Here is a 20915-nt window from a genome sequence, read left to right as displayed (position 1 = left end):
GTTGTTTTATAGTGTTTTTTGTTAAATAATCATAAAACTTTGAGTATTGACTTTGTGCCAGACCCTGGTTTTTTCTTTTCAACTTTTATTTAATAAATATAAATTTCCAAAGGACAACTTTTGAATTATAGTAGCTTTTCCCCCATAACCTCCCTCCCACCTACAACCATCCCATCTCCCACTCCCTCTTCCATCCCATTCTTCATCATGATTCATTTTCAATTATCTTTATATACAGAAGATCAACTTAGTATATACTAAGTAAAGATTTCAACACACAAAGACACACAAAGTACAGAGTATTGTTTGAGTAGTAGTTTTACCATTAATTCTCATAGTACAACACATTAAAGGCAGAGGTCCTACATGGGGAGCAGGTGCACAGTGACTCCTGCTGTTGATTTAACAATTGACACTCTTATTGAGAACGTCAGTAATCACCCGAGGCTCTTGTCATGAGCTGCCAAGGCTATGGAAGCCTCTTGAGTTCACCAACTCTGATCTTATTTAGACAAGGCCATAGTCAAAGTGGAATTTCTCTCCTCCCATCAGAGAAAGGTACCTCCTTCTTTGATGGTCGGTTCTTTCTGCTGAGATCTCACTCACAGAGATCTTTCATTTTGTCTTTTTTTTTTTTTTTTTTTTTTTTGCCACAGTGTCTTGGCTTTCCATGCCTGCAAAACTCTCATGAGCTTTTTAGCCAGATCTGATTGTGTTAAGGACTGATTCTGAGGCCAGAGTACTGTTTAGGGCTTTTGCCTTTCTATGAGTCTGCTGTGTTTCCTGCTTCCTATGTAGGATCATTCTCTCCTTTTTAATTCTATCAATTATTTGCAGACACTTCTTTTGTATGAGTAATAAATTATTATCAACCTGAGGTTTGATAATGGTCTGATTTCAAGAAGCAGAAATTTTATCTTTTGATTTTTAAAGATATTGATACTAACAAAATTTCTTTTCTTCCAATTACATACTTAGATTTATCATCAAAGAAAAAGGTAGCAGTTGACATTTTAATTTTAGAAAAAACAAGTTTTTTTCTCACTCCAAATTAAACAGTAACTTCCTCTTAACTGAATCATTTGCCCAAATTATGGACAGTAGTGAAAAATACAAATTCTGTAATAAACAAAATTTCACAAAGACTTTTCATTCATTTTGGTGTAGAGGGTTAAGCTGCTTCCTGCAAGCTGGCATCCCATATGGGCATTGTTTCATGTCCTACCTGCTGTACTTCTGATCCAGCTCCCTGGTAATGCACCTGGGAAATCAGCAGAAAATGACCCAAGTTCTTGGGCCCTGCTACCCACCAAGGGAGATCCAGATGGAGTTTCAGGCTCCTGGCTTTGGCCTCGCTCAGCACTGGCAGTTGTAGCCATTTGGAGGGTGAACCAGCCAATGGAAAATCTCTATTCCTCCCTTTCTCTCTGTAACTCTGGCTTGCAAATAAATAAATAAACCATTTTTATAAAAAAAAGAATTGGTTTTTATAATACATTTATACTTCTTTTAATAATCTGAAAATTTTAAGCAATTTCCCTCCACACATCTGCTTACTCCTGAAAAACCTGAAATGAGATTGACTCGGGTGGTCTTTAATAGAAACTGGGATTCACACTGTGAGTACTAAATATTCTGACAAAGAAATCTGTTACTGGTTTCAACTGACCACTAACATGCCACACTGCTACTATCAATCCCTAAATTAGAAATTTCAGAACCTGGAGCTTCAGTAGATTCCATATTTTCCTAAGCTGTTTTTATAAAGATTTATTTATTTATTTGAAAGGCTGAGTTACAGAAAGTGAGAGAGAGAGTGATGGAGAAACAGATCTTCCATCTGCTGGTTCACTCCCCTATGGCTCCAATGGCCAAAGTCAGGCTGATCAGAAGCTAGGAGCCAGGAGCTTCTCCCAGGTCTCCTACATGGGTGCAGGGGCCCAAGAACTTGGGCCATCTTCTGCTGCTTTCCCAGGTACATTAGCAGGGAGCTAATGTGGAGCAGCTGGGACTTGAACCAGTGGTGCCCATATGGGATGCTGGCACTTCAGGCAGCGACTTATCCTGCTACACCACAGCACCAGCCTCCTAGGCTGTTTTTAAAAAATCAATAAACATCAGTCCAGACAGCACAGCTAATCACAGAATGCTGGCAAACTTCTGAGTGGCAGCCTTTAATGTTTTAATAGTAATATAATATTATAAAATTATGAAAGTGAAGAATTTATAGAAAATGATGCCACCCATACTCTCAGCAGCTTGGCTCCAAATATTTCAATAGTGTCACTTTCCAGGTGATTGTATGACATATTTGTTTTTTTTTTTTCAGGAATTACTTATTTGTTTGAAAGGGAGATGAGAAGGGAGTGAGAGTGAGAAAGGGAGAGGGAGATCTTTCATCTACTGGTTCATCCCCAAATGACCACAATCAGTGGAACAGGTCCAGGCTGAAACCAGGAGCCTGGGGAACTCCATCTGGATCTTTTGCATGGATAACAGGGGCCCAAACACTTAGGCTGTCTTCTGCTGCTTTCAGAGGCACATTAGCAGGGAGCTGGATTGGAAGCAGAGCAGCCAAGGCTCAAATCAGTGCTCTTACACGGGATGCGAGCATTGCAGAGCACTGCTTAACTGGCTGCGCCACAACACTGGCCCCTTGTGGCAATTATAAACCTTCTGCATTTGCACACCCAGTTGAACCTTTGTATGTATTTGTTGAACTGAGTTATTTATTCAAATACCTAAAGTTTAATAAGATAATATAAATGATACTTGGGCACAAAAAAGATGTTTGATTTTGCTTGCTTGCTTTTTAATTTTAAGCTGAGGGGTGAAAAAACTCATTTAACCATTAAAATTCCTTTTTGCCTAGTAAGAAACAGACACTTGAAACTCACCCTTAAGATAGACCACATCTTAATTTCAGGGAAGCTCTGTCAGTGGATTCTTAAAAAACACAAAATTAAAATAAGTACCCACCTAACGCTCTTGGGAAAACTGTGAAGTACTGAATGTCCATGTTTCAAGCCAAGCATTCTGTCTGATAACACATGCTGTATTTGTGCAGATATACTGTACACAGCATGGCATGACTTGGCAGATTTACTGTGTCTTTGGGGCAAGTTATTCTCTTCTGTAAATGGAGACTATGGCAGTGCTACTTGTTCTTTACATATAGTGGTGTTCTTGATGGAGTAGATAAGCACAAGGATCTGCTGGGATGGAGGACACTTTTTGCAGAGGAAAACATAAGGGTGTGATCTTTATCTTATATCAAAACTGACACTATGGAAAGGAAATAGATGGCTGACATCCCACACAGGCCATTACTGCTTTGTTGTTCTGATGCAATGGTCTGTTGGGGTCTGAGTGTGAGGCTACATGCTAGAGGCACTTCCTGCCATCCGTCACCTTGACAAGAGGCTCATCTTGCTCTAGGATACACTAAAGAGGAAGCTGGTTTAAGACTAGAAGGAAGAAATTCTCTTGTAGTCCTGTTAGGGGAACAAAGATGACCCTTGTCACCTCGTAATGCACTTCCTTCTCAAAACCTGGAGATGATCCTATTACAGTCTGTGAAAATAGATGTGTGGGCTTCAGAAGCAGCCATGTACTTTGCAGCTCTCATTCATCAGCCTTTGTTTTGTACTTGTTAGGAGAATCTTACCATAAATCATAATCTGATCTTGCTGTGCCCATGCTTGAGCTGGAATGACAGTAGCCAGAAACAGTGCTCAGGAAATTAAAGAAAATAACTACAATGGAGTGAAAATCCAACTGTTCTGAGTTAGAAAACTGGATGGTGACTCAAGAATGGGATTTCCAGAAATACTAAAGAAGGACTAGATAAAAGGCTGAACATTTTCTTGTGAGACAGGGTAAGGTTCTGGGCCAACATAATTTAATGGAAATACAATCACAAAAGCTAGTGAACTCTGGGTCGTATTGGTTATATTTAATATTTAAATAAATATTTTACCATCATATATAGAAATCTCTGCATCTGAATCATCTTTCTTTGCTTTTGATAAGACCCACCTATAAATAAAATGGAAAACACACATATGTCATTAAAAATAGAATAACAATTTATACATACACACATTAGGAACACAGCAAAAGTTTACCCAGCACAGTCACTGTTCACTCAAAAATAAATTAACATATAGAGGTTAAATAAGGATGCCTATAAATAATCCTGTAAGGCTGGAGTTCAGTCAAATTTTTTTTGACAGGCAGAGTGGACAGTGAGAGAGAGAGACAGAGAGAAAGGTCTTCCTTTTCCGTTGGTTCACCCCTCAATGGCCGCTGTGGCTGGCAAGCTGCACTGATCTGAAGCCAGGAGTCAGGTGCTTATCCTGGTCTCCCATGGGGTGCAGGGCCCAAGCACTTGGGCCATCCTCCACTGCACTCCCGGGCCACAGCAGAGAGCTGGTCTGGAAGAGGAGCAACCGGGACAGAATCCGGTGCCCCAACTGGGACTAGAACCTGGGGTGCCGGTGCAGCAGGCAGAGGATTAGCCTAGTGAGCCGTGGCACCAGCAAGTTAAGTCAAATTTAAAGTCTGCAATTCATTAGCTGCATGCTCACAGACAATATACACTAAGGCTCAGTGTCTTCACCGGTAACACTGTGATAAATATAGAACCTATCTACCTGCTTAGGATAGTGTCCGACACATAATAATCAACAAATTTTCATTTCTATTGTTTCACCCATATTTAAGATGGAACAGTAACTGAGATTGGTCATCTGAACTTAGATCGTTAGTATCTATCCTAGAGAACGAACAAATATTACTCCTCATATTCAAGATGTATATTTCTCTATTTAAATGAATACTCAAATTAAACATTTCTATCAATGACAAAAAACATGTGTTAAGGACCATTTTCACATTGCCAAATAAAGTAATTTAAAAATTCTTATAGATCTGTAGTACAGCTAATTCTCATAGATCAATGACCAATTATTTCAACAAAGCTACTCAAATCAAGGAAAACACTCTCTTCAACTTTTTACTTACCCAGCCAATTTTCCACTATCAAAGGTTTCTGCAAAATATACTTCACCTATGGGTTGAGGTGTCTTATATTTAACCTAGAAAATAAGTTTTAAAAATCTGACATTAGTCATATTCACAAATACTTTCATTAAATGATCTCGTAAGTTAAGAATATTGCATGCAATGGCTATCTAGGGATACAGACAAGGGGCGGCCTGGTCTCCAGCCTCAAGACATTAGAAACACTGTGATGACAAATACTCTGTGTATGGAAACGGAGGATTCTCTGACATTTCCTAACACAGAAGGGATGGGGAAGAATTTTGAGGAGGTCAAGACCTTAGGGTTTTGGTAGATGGCAATATTTGGGGACAAAAATCATAGAAGTAAAGGAAATACCCCAATAAAAAGCATATTAGATGAAAAACTTAATAAACACATGGGTTACTGTAAAATCAACTCTTAAATTTCATTGGTAGGTGACTAAAAGATGATGATATCATTTTCAGAGATTATGAACATAAAAAATAAAAACTCAATGGAAAGAGCACTGGGGAAAAAAAACCAGTTCTTGGTATGATGTGGTTTCAAGTGGCATGTAAGTGTCGGCTGCCATGATGGGGGGTGGTGGTGCTGATGGCGCTGTGGCGGCTCTTTACTCCTAAATGCATCTGTGAGGGAAGTACTCTCATGGTGCCCATTTTACATGCTATGAAACCGGGAGAAACAAAGTAACTCCCCTCCAGTCACACAGATCCTGTGGGACCTAAGTGTATATGAGCCCAGCCTTGCTCTGCACTACTACACTCTTCAGCACTTACCAACAACATACTTTAAGCGATGAAAGACAATGTATTAGCAAATCAACTGATAACTTGAATTGATCATGAATGAAGACAGTGCTGCCCATGGAAATAGATCACTCTGGGTCCTTCCTTTTGTGATTTTACCTGTATGATCATTTAAGTGATTTTTCCTCTGGGCTTTTAGGGAAAAGGGCACAAAAGTATTTTTTCTATTTTCACTGCCACTACCCTTGTCCTCCTAGTCCAGTGTTTCCTATCTTTTTTAAGAACATCAGTAATTAAACAAAATTCCGCATAATTACTGACAGGGTCAAGATTTGGATACCAAAAGTGCCAGTCTTCTATGAAGTTTACTCAGGGACAACTTCAGCATTCCCTGTGCTTTTGTAGCTAGCAAAATGGTCAGTAATTTGGCAGGATGCTTCCCTCCATTTAGACCACTCTTAGAATCATCAGAGTTTAATTTTTCCCTTAATTGCTACTTCACCATGTCTGAATTATGCAAGTGATAACATCAGGAGCATCAAAAGTTGTTCTTTCCCAATTCTCATCATCTTCTCAAATTATCAGCAAACACAGTCAAGAGTGGTCCCTCTTTGTCCATTTCTTTGACACATTAAACTCGGAAAGACCCTTGAATCAGCTGTACCTAAGTCAGTCATTAGCACTTCAACTACTTATTTTGTAGATCATACAACTAGGCTTTCCTTGTAGAATTTAAAATTTAACAAGGGAAACACAACATTCACTTTAAACAGCTAAACAGTATTTACATTTGTAAAATTAAAAAAAGAAACCTGTTATCAAGGGAAGTAGAGTAAAAAAGTCCATAACAACTTATAAATTATTCCTGTTGGCTGTATAAACAGTGCCTGGCACAAGACAATGACCACTTCCTCACCATCAAAAACATTTCTGATGATCACACTGGATAAGAACCTTCCTCAGTGTGAAAGCTCTTATGTACATCATTGTCAAGTTTCCTACAAACAGTGTCAGTGTCAACAAGGCCATCCCAGAAACACGAGGCAGCCTTGCCCCCAAAGCCAGCCTCATCATCACTTCCACTTCTAATTCATACTTCATGTGCGCATTCTTTCCTCACAGAAATAAAGAAAAGCCACTTATTTTGCTTCTTAGAAGGACTGAAAATTATGCTACTTTTTATGTCATCTGAAAAAGTCTGACATTATCAGAAATAAAACCAAAAACCTCATTCTGAGCTAAAAATCTTGATCCTTTTTAAATAGTGACAAAATTTGATTTTGATAGTAAATACCTGCCTGTATTAATTTGCTAACAAAACTGTAGCAGGTGGCATACAAAAGTTTCTATTGTGTGTGAGTACTCTAGAAACCAAAGCAAGATTGGAAAACAAAAAGCAATTTTTAAAAATTTGTGTACAGAATGAAGACTTTTAAACCCAAAATGAATTTGAAGAGATGAGTTACTCCTACATAAAGGACTAATTTGTAACTCATTTCCTGGTAACCTTACCTCTGAGGAAGTTTCGCCTGTATTAACATCAGTCTCTTCTGAATTTTCCTCCAAGTCTTCCATCTCAACACCATCATCCAAGAATTCCGCATTAATTGAGATGAATAGAAGACCCAAACCTAGCCAAAAGTCTTTGAAATTCATATTGATTATCTGTGGAATTAAGTAAACAGGGAGAAAAAAGTTGTGAAAGATATGTGTTAAGTATAAAGTATCACTATGCTCCTAAATCTGTATATATGGAATATGTGAGATTTGTTCAGCTTATATAAATAAAAATTATTTAAAAAAGAAAGCATTTCTCTTTAATTCCTCCTTTATTCCAGGTTGGCTTTTTTTTTAAAAAAACTTTTATTTAATAAATATGAATTTCCAAAGTACAACTTTTGGATTATAGAGGCTTTTTCCCCCCATGACCTCCCTCCCACCCGCAACCATCCCATCTCCCACTCCCTCTCCCATCCCATTCACATCAAGATTCATTTTTTTAAATTTTTTTTTTATTTTACAGGCAGAGTTAGTGTGAGAGAGAGAGAGAGAGAGAGAAAAGGTCTTCCTTCTGTTGGTTCACCCCCTAAAGGGCCACCATGGCTGGCATGCTGCACCGATCCAAAGTCAGGAACCAGGTGTTTCCTCCTGGACTTCTATGCGGGTGCAGGCGCCCAAACACTTGGGCCATCCTCCACTGCCTTCCCAGGCCACAACAGAGAGCTGGAATGGAAGAGGAGTAACTGGGACTAGAACCCGGCGCCCATATGGGACGCCGGCACCACAGGTGGAGGATTAACCAAGTGAGCCACAGCGCCAGCCCTTGGATTCATTTTCTTCTTTTAAATTTTTTATTTATTTATTTATTTTTGGGCAGGCATAGTTAGACAGTGAGAGAGAGAGACAGAGAGAAAGGTCTTCATTTTTCCGTTGGTTCACCCCCAAAATGGCTGCTGCGGCCGGCGCACTGCGCCAATCCAAATCCAGGAGCCAGGTGCTTCCTCCTGGTCTCCATGCAGGTGCAGGGCCCAAGTACTTGGGCCATCTTCTACTGCCTTCCCAGGCCACAGCAGAGAGCTGGATTGGAAGAGGAGCAGCTGGGACAGAATCTGGTGCCCCAATCGGGACTAGAACCCGGGGTGCTGGCGCCACAGGTGGAGGATTAGCCTAGTGAGCCGCGTTGCCGGCCCTGGATTCATTTTCAATTATCTTTATATACAGAAGTACAATTTAGTATATACTAGGTAAAGATTTCAACAGTTTGCACCCACACAGAAACACAAAGTGTAAAGTACTGTTTGAGTACTAGTTATACTGTTAATTCACATAGTACAATACATTAAGGACAGAGATCCTACATCGGGAGTAAGTGCACAGTGATTCCTGTTGTTGATTTAACATTTGACACTCTTAATTACGACATCAGTAATCACCCTAGGCTCCTGTCATGAGCTGCCAAGGCTATGGAAGCCTCTTGAGTTTGCCAACTCCTGTCTTATTTAGACAAGGTCACAGTCAAAGTGGAAGTTCTCTCCTCCCTTCAGAGAAAGGTATCTAGGTTGGCTTTTAATTTTATATACTTATAATGTTACTGGCATGTTTTGAAGCCTTATTTATATATGTGAAAGGCAGAGCATGAGAGAGAGAGAGAGAGAGAGAGAGAGAGAGAGAGAGAGGGAGAGAAAATCAATCTCCCACCCACTGGTTCACTCCCCAGATGGTCACATCTAGGTCTCAGCCAGGGCAAAACCAGGAGCAGGAACTCCATCTCTATCCTGGCCTCCCATGGAAGCAAACAGCTGCCACTCCAACCAGCACTCAGGTATGGGATGCCAGTGTCACGAGCAGTGACTTGGCCCACTGCACCACTAAGGCCAGCCTCTCTAGGTTGGTTTTGAAAATGAAATTAACAAAATTACTTAATTAACGAAATCACATAACAAAATTACTTAAATTAGACCTTGAGCAAGTAAAAATACAAACTTCAAATCTCTGAAGAAACAGATTCTACAGGTACAGGCCTTCTTCCAAAAAACAGGCAATGTCACAAAATGTAAAGACACAGATAACAGTGATAATCAAACCTAATACACAGACTCCATTAAAAGTAGAAAGTATCATAATTCTAAATATTTATACTTACAATGTTGCTTAATGTGTATGCACAATTGGAAATTTTTTTAAAATTTAAGTAAAATTAAATAATTAAAAAAGCAAAGCTATTATATATTTATATTTAAACACTAAAATACTAAATTAAAAGTATTTTTGCAAATTTAATGTGATAATGCTTTGCTTAAATCACAGCTAAAAGATCAAATATGGGACTTACTGCAATCAAGTTGACTGCTATAAAGAAAATGCTTTTGCATTTACCTTTCCTATAATTTTGTGACTACATAATTATCTAATCATATCTCTACTCAAACCCTGCAAAGTTTCTGTTCTTTATAGTATTAATTGAAATGAGTGGAAGCCAAATAAAATCTGGCTGTCTCTTAGCGGAGGAACATGGTTTATATAATCATGTCCTCCTCTACTCCCAATAATGTATAATAAATTCAAGCTTTAGTCTTTGGTGCCGACAGACTTTTAAATTCCAAGTAAATCTGGACATGGACCATATGTGGCAGCCAGTCCTTGGTTGCAAGGTGATCAGAAATCTGCTAATTCAGAATACATTATTTTCCCCCCAAATTATCATCAGCATGAAAACTTTTTAAAAAAAGTAGATTCCTAGAGTGAATTCTTAGACCCTTCGAAATATGTTTATAGGCTTATGTGGGTTTAAGAAACACAGATTCCCAATGAGAGAGCATCCGACATCCACCAGAATGGCTACCCTCAAAACAATAATACATATTGGGAGTAAATGGAGAAATTGGAACCTTCATACATTGCTGGAGTGTGTGACTATAAAATGATGCCAATACCTTTAGAGAAAACTGTGTGGCAGATTTTCAAAGTATTAAAATATAATTTTTGTATGTATATAATATATATTATTATATTTATATCCCAGCAATTCTACTGCTAGATATCTGTCCGAAGAAATTAAGACAGATGTCCACAATAAATCTTATATATAACTGCTGAAACATTTTTCATAGTCAAAAAGTAGAAGCAGTCCAAATATTCATCAACTGATAGACAAACAAAATACAACATGTTCTATTCTATTCTATCATTCAGCAATGAAAAGGAATGTAGTACTGCTACATGCTACAGAACAGATGAACATCAAAAACATCTGGAGTCTGGGGCTGCCAGGAGAGTGCAGGGGAAGTCAGGCAGGCAGAGGTTGCTCTAGAGCTTTCTAAATTCATCCAATCCGATTTTATTTTCTATATTATAGTTCTTCCTAACTTTCTGCTAGCAATACAAGGGTCCTGCAAAAGGGTCTTGCAAAAGTGGAATTAAAAAATAAGTTTATTTTGGTGCAAAAAGCCTTGTTTTGTTCTGTTTACAGTAGCTATGTTGGGAGGTGTGAGGTGGTATCATATTGTGGTTTTGATTGATTTGTATTTCACTAATGATCAGTGACACTGAGCGTCTTTTCATGTGTTTGTTAACTATTTCCATATCTTCTATGGAAACATGTCTATTCAAGTCCTTTGCCTATTTTTCTATTTTTATTTGTTTTCATTGCCCAGTTAAACATCAGGTTGTTTTGTTGTTAAAATTTTTTTTTTGACAGGCAGAGTGGACAGTGAGACAGAGAGAGAGACAGAGAGAAAGGTCTTCCCTTGCCATTGGTTCACCCTCCAATAAGAGTTCTTTACAGATTCTGAATACCAAAACATCAGATAAATCAGTACTTCAAAAAGTTTGTGGAGAAACTGAATTAGTTTGTTTTGGTGTAAAATATTTGAAATCTAGGTGCAATTTTTTTCATAACACATTTTCTATGAAAATTTTGAAGACTTCTCATATGTATGCATTTCAGTTTTTAGACCAAAATAAATGTATCTTTTAATTCCACTTTACATTTTTTTTTTTTTGCCAGGCAGAGTTAGACAGTGTGTGTGAGAGAGAGAGAGAGAGAGAGAGACAGAGAGTTATAGATAGTGAGGGATAGACAAAGGTCTCCCTTCCGTTGGTTCACTCCCCTAATGGCCGCTATGGCCGGCACGGCGCCAATCCGAAGCCAGGAGCCAGGTACTTCCTCCCGGTCTTCCATGCGAGTGCAGGGACCCAAGCACTTGGGCCATCCTCTGCTGCCCTCTCGGGCCACAGCAGAGAGCTGGACTGGAAGAGGAGCAACTGGGGTAGAATCCAGCACCCCAGCTGGGACTAGAACCCAGGGTGCCCGCACTGCAGGCGGAGGATTAGCCTAGTGAGCCGCAGCGCTGGCCTTTACATGAGCTTTCTGAACTACTTTCATATTTGAAAATGTTTTCTCTCATTCCCTGCATTTTTTTCATTCCATTGATTGTGTAATTTGATGAATAGAAGTTTTAAATGTTGAAACTATTTTTAGTTGCCTGTGTGTGCTTTCTGTGTCATATAAAAAAAAATCATTGCCAATCCAACACCATGAAGTTTTTCCCTGGTTTCTTCTAGGAGTCTTATAGTGTCAGTTCTTATGACTAGGTTTTCAATTCATTTTAAGTTAATTTTTGTGTCTGAACTAAGGTACAAGGCCAACTCCATTCTTTAGTGTGTGGATGGCCAGTTTCCCTACTGGTACTTGGTGAGAAGACTTACCCTTTTCACACTGAATGGTCTTGGTACCCTTGTTGAAAACCATTTGAATAAATCCATGAGAGTTCATTTCTAGGCTCTCTATTCTATTCTTTAGGGGCATATGTTTATCTTTATTCCAGTCCTATACTAATTTGAATACTGTTGCTTTGTAATAAATAAATAAATTTAAATTCAGGGAGTATGACACCTCAGTCTTTATTCTTCTCAAGATTGACTTGAGACAATATAATTGAAGGATAGATTTTTCTACTTCCACAAAAAAAATTTCACTGAGATTACGACAGGGATTGCACTGAATCTGCAGATTATTTTGGGTAGTACTGATATCTTGGCAATATTACTTCTTCCAATCCATGACACAGGCTGTCTTTCCATTTATTTATATCTTCTTTAATTTCTTTCTGCAGCATTTGTTGGTTTTCATTGTCCAAGGATTTCTCCTCCTTGGCTAAGTTTATTCCTAAGTTTTTTTTTTATGCTATTGTAAATGAAATCTTTTTAATTTTCTGTTGTAGTGTATAGAAATGAAACTGATTTTTTACATTGACTTTGTCCCCTGCAACTTTAACAAATTTATTAGTTCTAACAGGTTTTTGGGTTTTTTGTTTGTGCAATCGTTAGGGTTTTCTACATATAAGATCATTTCATCTCCAGAGACAACTTCACTTCATCCTTTTCAATCTGGATGCTTTTTATTTCTTTGTCTTGCCTAATTTCTCTGTTCACAACTTCTAGCAGTAGGTTGAATCACTATGACAGAAGAAGGCATCCTTCTCTTGTTCCAGATCTTAGAGGAAAGCTTTCAGTCTTTCTCTGTTGAATCTAATGGTAGTTATTGGCCCGTCACATGTAGCCTGTATTATGTTGAGGCACCTTCCCTCTATGCCTGACCTGATGAGAGCTTTTCATCATGAAACAGTATTCAATCATGTCAAATGCTTTTTTCTGTATCAAGAGATGATCAAGTGTTCCCCTTCCCTACATTCTATTAATCTGGTACACAGTCAGCGTTCTCCCGAGAAACAGAACCACTCCCTGTCCACTCCCTCCCCCATATGTGTGTGTATGTATGTGTATGTATATGTGTGCATGTGCACATGTGTGTGCATGTGTACGTGTGTATGTGTGTATTGTGTATGTGTATTTGTGTATATGTATGTATATGTGTGCCTGTGTATTGTGTATGTGTATATGTATGTGTGTGCATGTGTAAGTATGTATGTGTGCATGTATGTGTGTATGTGTGCGTGTGTGTACGTGTGTATTGTGTGCATATGTGTGTGCACGTGTGTATGTGTGTGTGCATGTGTGTGTGTGTGTGTGTGTAATTATTTACTCATGAGAAGGAACTGGTTCATGTGATTATGGAGGCTGAGAAGTCCTGGGATCTGAAGTCAGCAAACTGGAGACCCAGAAGAGCTGATGTGTTCCCAGCTCATGTCTGAGGTCCGGAGATACAGTCTGAAAGCCAGCCCATTCCAGATCAAGAAGAGTCAATCTTTCAGTTTAAATGCAAAGGTAGGAAATACTGATATCTATTCAAGCAGTCAAACAGGAAGACTTCTTCCTTCTGGGAGGATCAGACCTTTTGTTCACACCCTCAACTGTTTCAAGAAGGGCAGTCTGGGGCTGGCACTGTGATGTAGTGAGTAAAGCTACCATATGGGCACTGGTTAGATTCCCAGCTGCTCTACTTCTGAGCCAGCTCCCTGCCAAAGGCCTATGTGCTTGGGCCCTTGCACCCACGGGGGAGACCCCACAGAAGTTCCAGGTTCCTGGCTTTGGAAAGGCCTTGCTCTAGCTTTGCAGCCATTTGGGAAGTGAACTAGCAGATGAAGATCTCTCCTACTGTCTCTCTCTCTGTAACTCTGCCTTTCAAATAAATAAATAAGTCTTTTTAAAAAAGGGCAATATGCTTTTATTCACTCTACGATTCTAGTGCTAATCTCCAGAAACACCCTCACAAGATACACCCAACATAATGTTTGACCAAATAGCTGGGCATCTCATGGCCCAGCCAAGTTGATACATATGAGTAACTATCACAGCCATCTACTCTTCAGTAACCAAAAGCCAGGACTTGTAAGTCTCTGGGATTGTTTTATTTTTTGTTTAGCATTACCTTAACTAATATATACTGTTTACTAAGACTGAGTGTTTCTTTTTCCTAATTAGAAAGACACAGAGTGATGGAAATACATCACAAGATATAATAGAAAGTACAGAAAGAACCATAACAGTGGAAATAATAGTTGAAAATACAACTTTCTGGAGTTTTCCATAGCAAAGAACTACAAAACACTCAAAGGAATCTTATCGGACATCACTAAAGAGAGAACCTTCTCCCTCTCCTCCCACTGACCACCTGACATTAGTGAAATACTCAGAGCTGAAAGCCTGGATATGGGAATATTATTTAGTTGTACTAATTACAAGAACAAAATATCTCTGTACACTGATTTTAAAATCATAGCTACATACTACAGTTAAATTACTAAGTAACACTATTTTCCAAAAATTGAGTTTATATAAACATTAGAATGATATACTTATTTATTCAGGATTTATATATACTACCTGCATGTAACTGGAAAAAAGTAGCATGAGACAAATCGGAAAACACGAAACAGGCAAAAATCTAAGCTCAATAGAATTGGGACTCTAATTTCTGTATTCACGGTGCTCCAAAGCATGTAGTACTTGGCAATTAGGAGCAGATACATGTTCAAAGAGTGAATGACAGTGGAAAAGGTTAAAAGGAAGAGAGGCTGGTGCCGCGGCTCACTTGGCTAATCCTCCGCCTGTGGCGCCGGTACTCTGGGTTCTAGTCCCAGTTGGGGTGCTGGATTCTGTCCTGGTTGCTCCTCTTCCAGTCCAGCTCTCTGCTGTGGCCCAGGAGTGCAGTGGAGGATGGCCCAAGTGCTTGGTTCCCTGCGCCTGCATGGGAGACTAGGAGAAGCACCGGGCTCCTGGCTTCAGATCAGTGCAGCGTGCTGGCCATAGCGGCCATTTGGGGGGGTGAACCAAAGGAAAAGGAAGACCTTTTTCTCTCTCTCTCTCTAACTCAGCCTGCCAAAAAAAAAAAAAAAAAATAGAAGAAGAAGAAGAGAGATAAATGTTACCAAGCAACAATTTAGGATGACTTTGTTGTGATGGTAGCAATTTCACAGGAGGTTTCCAGGCAAATAGGGCAAAAAACAGAACCTACTGTATATAAAAGTTTACAAGATCTCTGGAGGAATGGAGAATTCTTTTCCAGAACTTCACGCCCAGAAAACTCTATGGAATGAATCCTTATAGATGTCTTTACACTTTTATGAGGGAGAAATAGTTATGTTGATGCTTCTAATATTGGTCCTCTAACATTTAGGGTAAATTATTAAAACTTAACATAGTGAAAGCCTTTTTGTAGAGAAAAGTGTTAATGGTTCAGAAAGCTTTCATGTTTATGATCTAATTTAATATAAGTGAGTTAATCATATTTTAAGTTGTGCTCTACATCTATGAAGAAACATTTTAATGTGCTTTTTAGAGTCTTGCCACAGACATGTAGCATTTTTACAGCTCTAATTGTAATTTACTTAATAGAAAAGACAGTAAACAAAAATTAGATTAAAATATTTGTTACACTAGAAAGAACACCAGAAAATATTTCACTGAAATTAGAGGGAATTCTTGAATTTACCTGGCTATGTGGCATACAGAAAATTCACCTTTGAAGGATCTCAGATGAGATGGGAGTGGGTAATGGTGGCACCTTACAGAGGCAGCCTTCTTCTATAGAAGCTGCAAAACTAGATTTGAAATGGAACTTCTTTGATGGAAGCAATGAGCATGATTCAGAGAAAGCTGTATCAGAGAATTGTTAATTTCTTAATAGCTAATAGCTCACCCAATAAATTCAGGAGAGGCCAGCCAGCAGATAATAAAACTCAGCACTCACTAATTCATTCAAGAAATATTTATGACTGTCAGTTATCCACCAGGCATTACATTAAAAACATTAGAAACCATTCACAGTAATTAGCAAATGTGCATTGTCATTTATCTGGAAGAGATACAGTCAGGATGGAAAACACAGTAAACAAATAACCTAGGTACGATATGTAAACTATAGTAAGTGACAGAAAATTAAACAAATTGTGACAAGGCAGTAATATGTGGTACAGCAGGGCAAGCTGCTTTTGGCACCAGCAACCCGTATGAGAGCATCAGTTTGAATCATCCTTATTCTGCTTCTGAGCCAGCTTCCAGCTAACGTGCCTGGAAAGGAAGCAGAAGATGCCCCAAGTACTTGGGCCCCACCATCTAGGAAGGAGACCATGTTGGATTCCCCGGCTCTTGGCTTTGGTCTGGTGCAGACCTGGCCATCATGGCTATTTGGGAAGCAAATCATCAGAAGGAAAAATCTTTCTCTCTCTCCCTCTCTCTGTTGCTCTACCTTTCAAATACGTACATAGCAAATCTTTTTTAGAAAAAGTTTTGACAGCAGTTGGGAAACTGAATTTCTGTGCCATCAAAGGGGCCAGGGGAAGCCTCTCTAAGGAAGTACTATTCAAAATGAGATGCAAGACAGAAAGGATTGGTTTCCTGAGGCTGCGTACAAAGGAGGGCAGGTGACAAAACACTGAAAAGGGAAGGGCAGAGCAAAAGGAGTAAGAGCTGCTGCTGAGTACTTCCAGGGTTTCAACCCCGCTCATTCCAGTCTTTTTATCAGGTGAGGTGGAGGTGTTAGTATCCCATGTTATGCAGGAGGAAAGTGAGGGGCAGAGAGGCAAGTAATCATTTAGCCAGGGCTACTAAAGAGAACAGGCAAGACCCAAAGTTAGGTCTAGCTTCAAGCTCTGCATTTTGTTCATCAAGGCTCTACTGTTGGTGGTTAAGTTGTTTAGTCTCTACTAAATGACACTAAGGTCCTAGTCTGATAAGATACAGTACATGGGGCCAGTGCTGTGGCACAGTGGGTTAACACCCTGGTTTGAAGTGCTGGCATCCCACATGGGCACTGGTTCTAGTCCCGCCTGCTCCACTTCTGATCCAGCTCTCTGCTATGGCCTGGGAAAGCAGTAGAAGATGGCCCAAGTCCTTGGGGCCCTACACCCTCGTGGGAGACCTGGAAGAAGCTCCTGGCTCCTGGCTTCAGATCGGCACAGCTCCGGCCAATTGGGGATAAACCATTGGATGAAAGATCTCTCTCTCTCTCTGCCTCTCCTCTCTCTGTGTAACTCTGACTTTCAAATAAATAAATAAATCTTTTAAAAAATACAGTACAAGGCTGAATATTTTCATATCATGTTCCATCTTTTAGACATAAGTTCTAATTTGTGTGGCTTTTATATTTTTTTAACTTTTATTTAATGAATATAAATTTCCAAAGTACAGCTTATGGATTACAATGGCTCCCCGCCCCCCGTTACTTCCCTCCCACCCGCAACCCTCCCATTTCCTGCTCCCTTTCCCCTTCCATTCACATCAAGATTCATTTTCAATTCTCTTTATATACAGAAGATCAGTTTAGCATATATTAAGTAAATATTTCAACAGTTTGCACCCCCATGGAAACACAAAGTGAAATATACTGTTTGAGTACTAGTTATAGCATTAAATCACAATGTACAGCACATTAAGGACAGAGATACTACATGAGGAGTAAGTGCACAGTGACTCCTGTTGTTGACTTAACAAATTGACGCTCTTGTTTATGGCATCAGTAATCACCCGAGGCTCTTGTCATGAGTTGCCAAGGCTATGGAAGCCCCCTGAGTTCACTGACTCTGATCATATTTAGAAAAGGTCATAGTCAAAGTGGAAGTTCTCTCCTCCCTTCAGAGAAAGGTACCTCCTTCTTTGACGACCTGTTCTTTTGTGTAGCTTTTATATTTAAGAAGCTTCATTTTGATGCGTATCCAATGTGATACAAGTATGTTTAGTTGGTTGGTCAAATGGCCTTTTTTTTTTTTTTCAGAAAAGATTTTAAAGCAGCTTTAAGGGCACAAGAAATATAAAAAAATAACAATATACCTTATATTTTATGATATCCTAAAATTTTCCAGAGACTGTTCATGCCAATTTCTGGATATTTAAGAAGATACTTGTATTTCTAGTTAAAAGGTTCAAGGATAAGTAGTCAGTTTTACTACCGGAACTACATACAACATGCCAGATAATGTAAGTGGTTCTAGCTGTCTCCTTTCCTTAATAACAGAATTTCTAGGAAGATCATCTCCATTAATTGCTATTATGAACAGCTTCCTTTGAAGGGCAAAATACTATGCTGCAAAGATGTTCACACTAGGATGCTGTGAACGTAAACTCTCATTGCTAAAGGGGCTTTGAAGATGGTTAATGACCTTTAAATAGGGAAAAGAGCCTGTATTATCAAGGTGAGCCCAATGTAATGCCAAGGGTACTTAAAAGTAGAAAAGGAAGAGAGAGCCGGGCAAATGAGTGGTCAAAAGTGAAGGGTCTCCTGTTGAAGTGAAATGGACACTATGAGAAACGGTGACTTGATCAGCATAGCCCTGACTGTTAATGAACAACTTAATTCATTATCCCTCTTAGTTTTTTTTGTCTGTTCTACTTAATATGACTGGTTTAATTCTGTAATTAAACAGTTATTCTTAAGTGTTGAAATTTAACTGAAATGTGATCCCTGTTAAACATAAGAGTGGGAATAAGAGAGGGAAGAGATGTACAATTTGCGACATGCTCAGGCTGACTTTCCCCAAATGGTGGAGTTAGAAACATACCAGGGGACTCCAATTCAATCCCATCAAGGTGGCATGTACCAATGCCATCTCACTAGTCCAAGCGATCAATTTCAGTTCACAATTGATCATAATGAAAGGACTAAGAGTCAAAGGAAGCACATAAACAAGTCTAGTACCTGCTAACACTAACCGATAGAATAAATAAAGGGGAGAGTGATCCAACATGGGAAGCGAGATACTCAGCAGACTCATAGAATGGCAGATGTCCTAAACAGCACTCTGGCCTCAGAATCAGCCCTAAAGGCATTCCGATCTGGCTGAAAAGCCCATGAGAGTATTTCAGGCATGGAAAGCCAAGACACTCTGGCAAAACAAAAAACAAAAAACAAAAAACAAAAAACAAAAACAAAAACAAAAACCCTAAATGAAAGATCTCTGTGAGTGAGATCCCAGTGGAAAGAACAGGTCTTCAAAGAAGGAGGTACCTTTCTCTGAAGGGAGGAGAGAACCTCCACTTTGACTATGACCTTGTCTAAACAAGTTAAGAGTCAGAGAACTCAAGGGGCTTCCATAGCCTTGGAAACTCATGACTGGAGCATAGGGAGATTACTGATGCCATAGACAGGAGTGTCAATTGGTAAAGTCAACAACAGGAGTCACTGTGCACTTACTCCTCATGTAGGATCTCTGTCCTTAATGTGCTGTACATTGAGATTTAATGCTATAATGAGTACTCAAACAGTATATTTCACTTTGTGTTTCTATGGGGGTGCAAACTGTTGAAATCTTTACTTAATGTATACTAAACTGATCTTCTGTAAAAAAAAAAAAAAAAGAAGAAGAAATTATCAATTCCCAACTTGACTCTCACTGGGATTAAACATGACAATAGGTCTGATCTGATTTCATCATCATTTAAAAAATCATCTATTATTTTTCACTTTATGTTTCTGTGTGGGAGCAAACTGTTGAAATCTTTACTTAATGTATGCTAAACTGATCTTCTGGATATAAAGAGAATTGAAAATGAATCTTGATGTGATTGGAAGGGGAGAGGGAGTGGGAAAGGGGAGGGTTGCAGGTGGGAGGCACGTTATGGGGGGGAAGCCATTGTAATTCATAAGCCGTACTTTGGAAATTTATATTCATTAAATAAAAGTTAAAAAAAAAAGTGAAGGGTCTCCAACCACCACTGGGGCTGCTGAATGAACTTGGGAAAGTGAAGTTACCAAGTTCCCCTTCTTCCCACTTCCCTGGGCCTCTATGGTAACTGGTCATGGTAACTGACAGGCCCACCTGCCTGGCTAGCTGCCCACAAGCCTATAATGTAGTGGTTTGGCCCTGGACCACCTGTGTCCATAAACTCACATAGGTGACTGGGGCATGGGTAAGCACAGCTGCCTGGGGATGGCTGTGGGTGTGTGGATTCATGTGGTGATGAGTAATTGTGGCTATTGGTGTATGCAGCTATGTGTGGCTGTGAGATGCTATCTGTGTGTGTGAGTGTCTGACTGCCTCCCCAGACACACAGGCAGGTATCTTCTGTGGCCCCACTGCCTTGAGGGGGGCAAGTGGTTGTTCCTGGTGCCTTTTTCACTGCCACTGTGAGTAAGGGAGATATAAATCCTCAAATGACTGAGTTGTTCTTGGACCCATTGGAACCTGGATCTGCTTGTCCTGGGCCCTAAGACCCCGGGCATACAGAGGCCCTTGAGGATGGAGGAAAGAGGCTGGGAGCCAAGGAGTGTGAGCAATCTCAAGAAGCTGGAAACAACCCTTACCGGCCATCAGCAAGGAAACAGGGACCTCAGTCCTACAATCACAAGGAACTGAATTCTGTCACTGGGCTGAACAGCCACACACTCAGATCTCCCCCAGAGCTTCCCGTAGACTGCCCTGCTCACATCTTGATTTTTAGCCCAGTGGAACCTGTGTCAGACTTCTGACCTACAGAATTGTGAGAAAATGCACTTGTGTTGCTGTTAGATGCTAACTTCATGGAACTTATTATAGCAGCAATGAAAAACTAACATTTGTCCTATATTCCTAAGTTCTGGTTCCTTTGAAAATTAATGTAGAAATGTTCCTGCCACCCAAGTCTTAAGCCTTAACAATAAGGACAACAGCACTTTTTCATTTCTTCTACTGCCTGTTGCCCCTCTGACCTTGCTGCCCACCAGCTCCTTGGAGCCTTCTCCTCTCT

The 20915-nt window shown here is 39.6% G+C and overlaps 1 protein-coding gene across 2 annotated transcripts in view; it reads right to left on the bottom strand.

Moving 5' to 3' along the window:
* Positions 1-20915, bottom strand: part of CLGN (calmegin) — a 60339-nt gene that overhangs the window by 36686 nt on the left and 2738 nt on the right. Inside the window, exons 1-4 of one of the 2 annotated variants that reach the window (XM_008267420.4) lie at positions 15895-16019; positions 7308-7460; positions 5026-5099; positions 3980-4038 (exon numbers count right to left, since the gene is read on the bottom strand). In XM_008267420.4, coding sequence (XP_008265642.1) covers positions 3980-4038; positions 5026-5099; positions 7308-7451 — 277 coding nt within the window. In that variant the 5' untranslated portion in view covers positions 7452-7460; positions 15895-16019. Of the gene's footprint in view, positions 1-3979; positions 4039-5025; positions 5100-7307; positions 7461-15894; positions 16020-20915 lie in introns of those variants that run through there. The other variant, XM_008267419.4, reaches the window with a different exon arrangement.

Source organism: Oryctolagus cuniculus, chromosome 8 (assembly GCF_964237555.1).
Source record: "Oryctolagus cuniculus chromosome 8, mOryCun1.1, whole genome shotgun sequence".
Classification (NCBI taxonomy): Eukaryota; Metazoa; Chordata; class Mammalia; order Lagomorpha; family Leporidae; genus Oryctolagus; species Oryctolagus cuniculus.
Note: the sequence above shows the minus strand (reverse complement) of the source record. Positions and strands in the feature narration are given on the sequence as shown.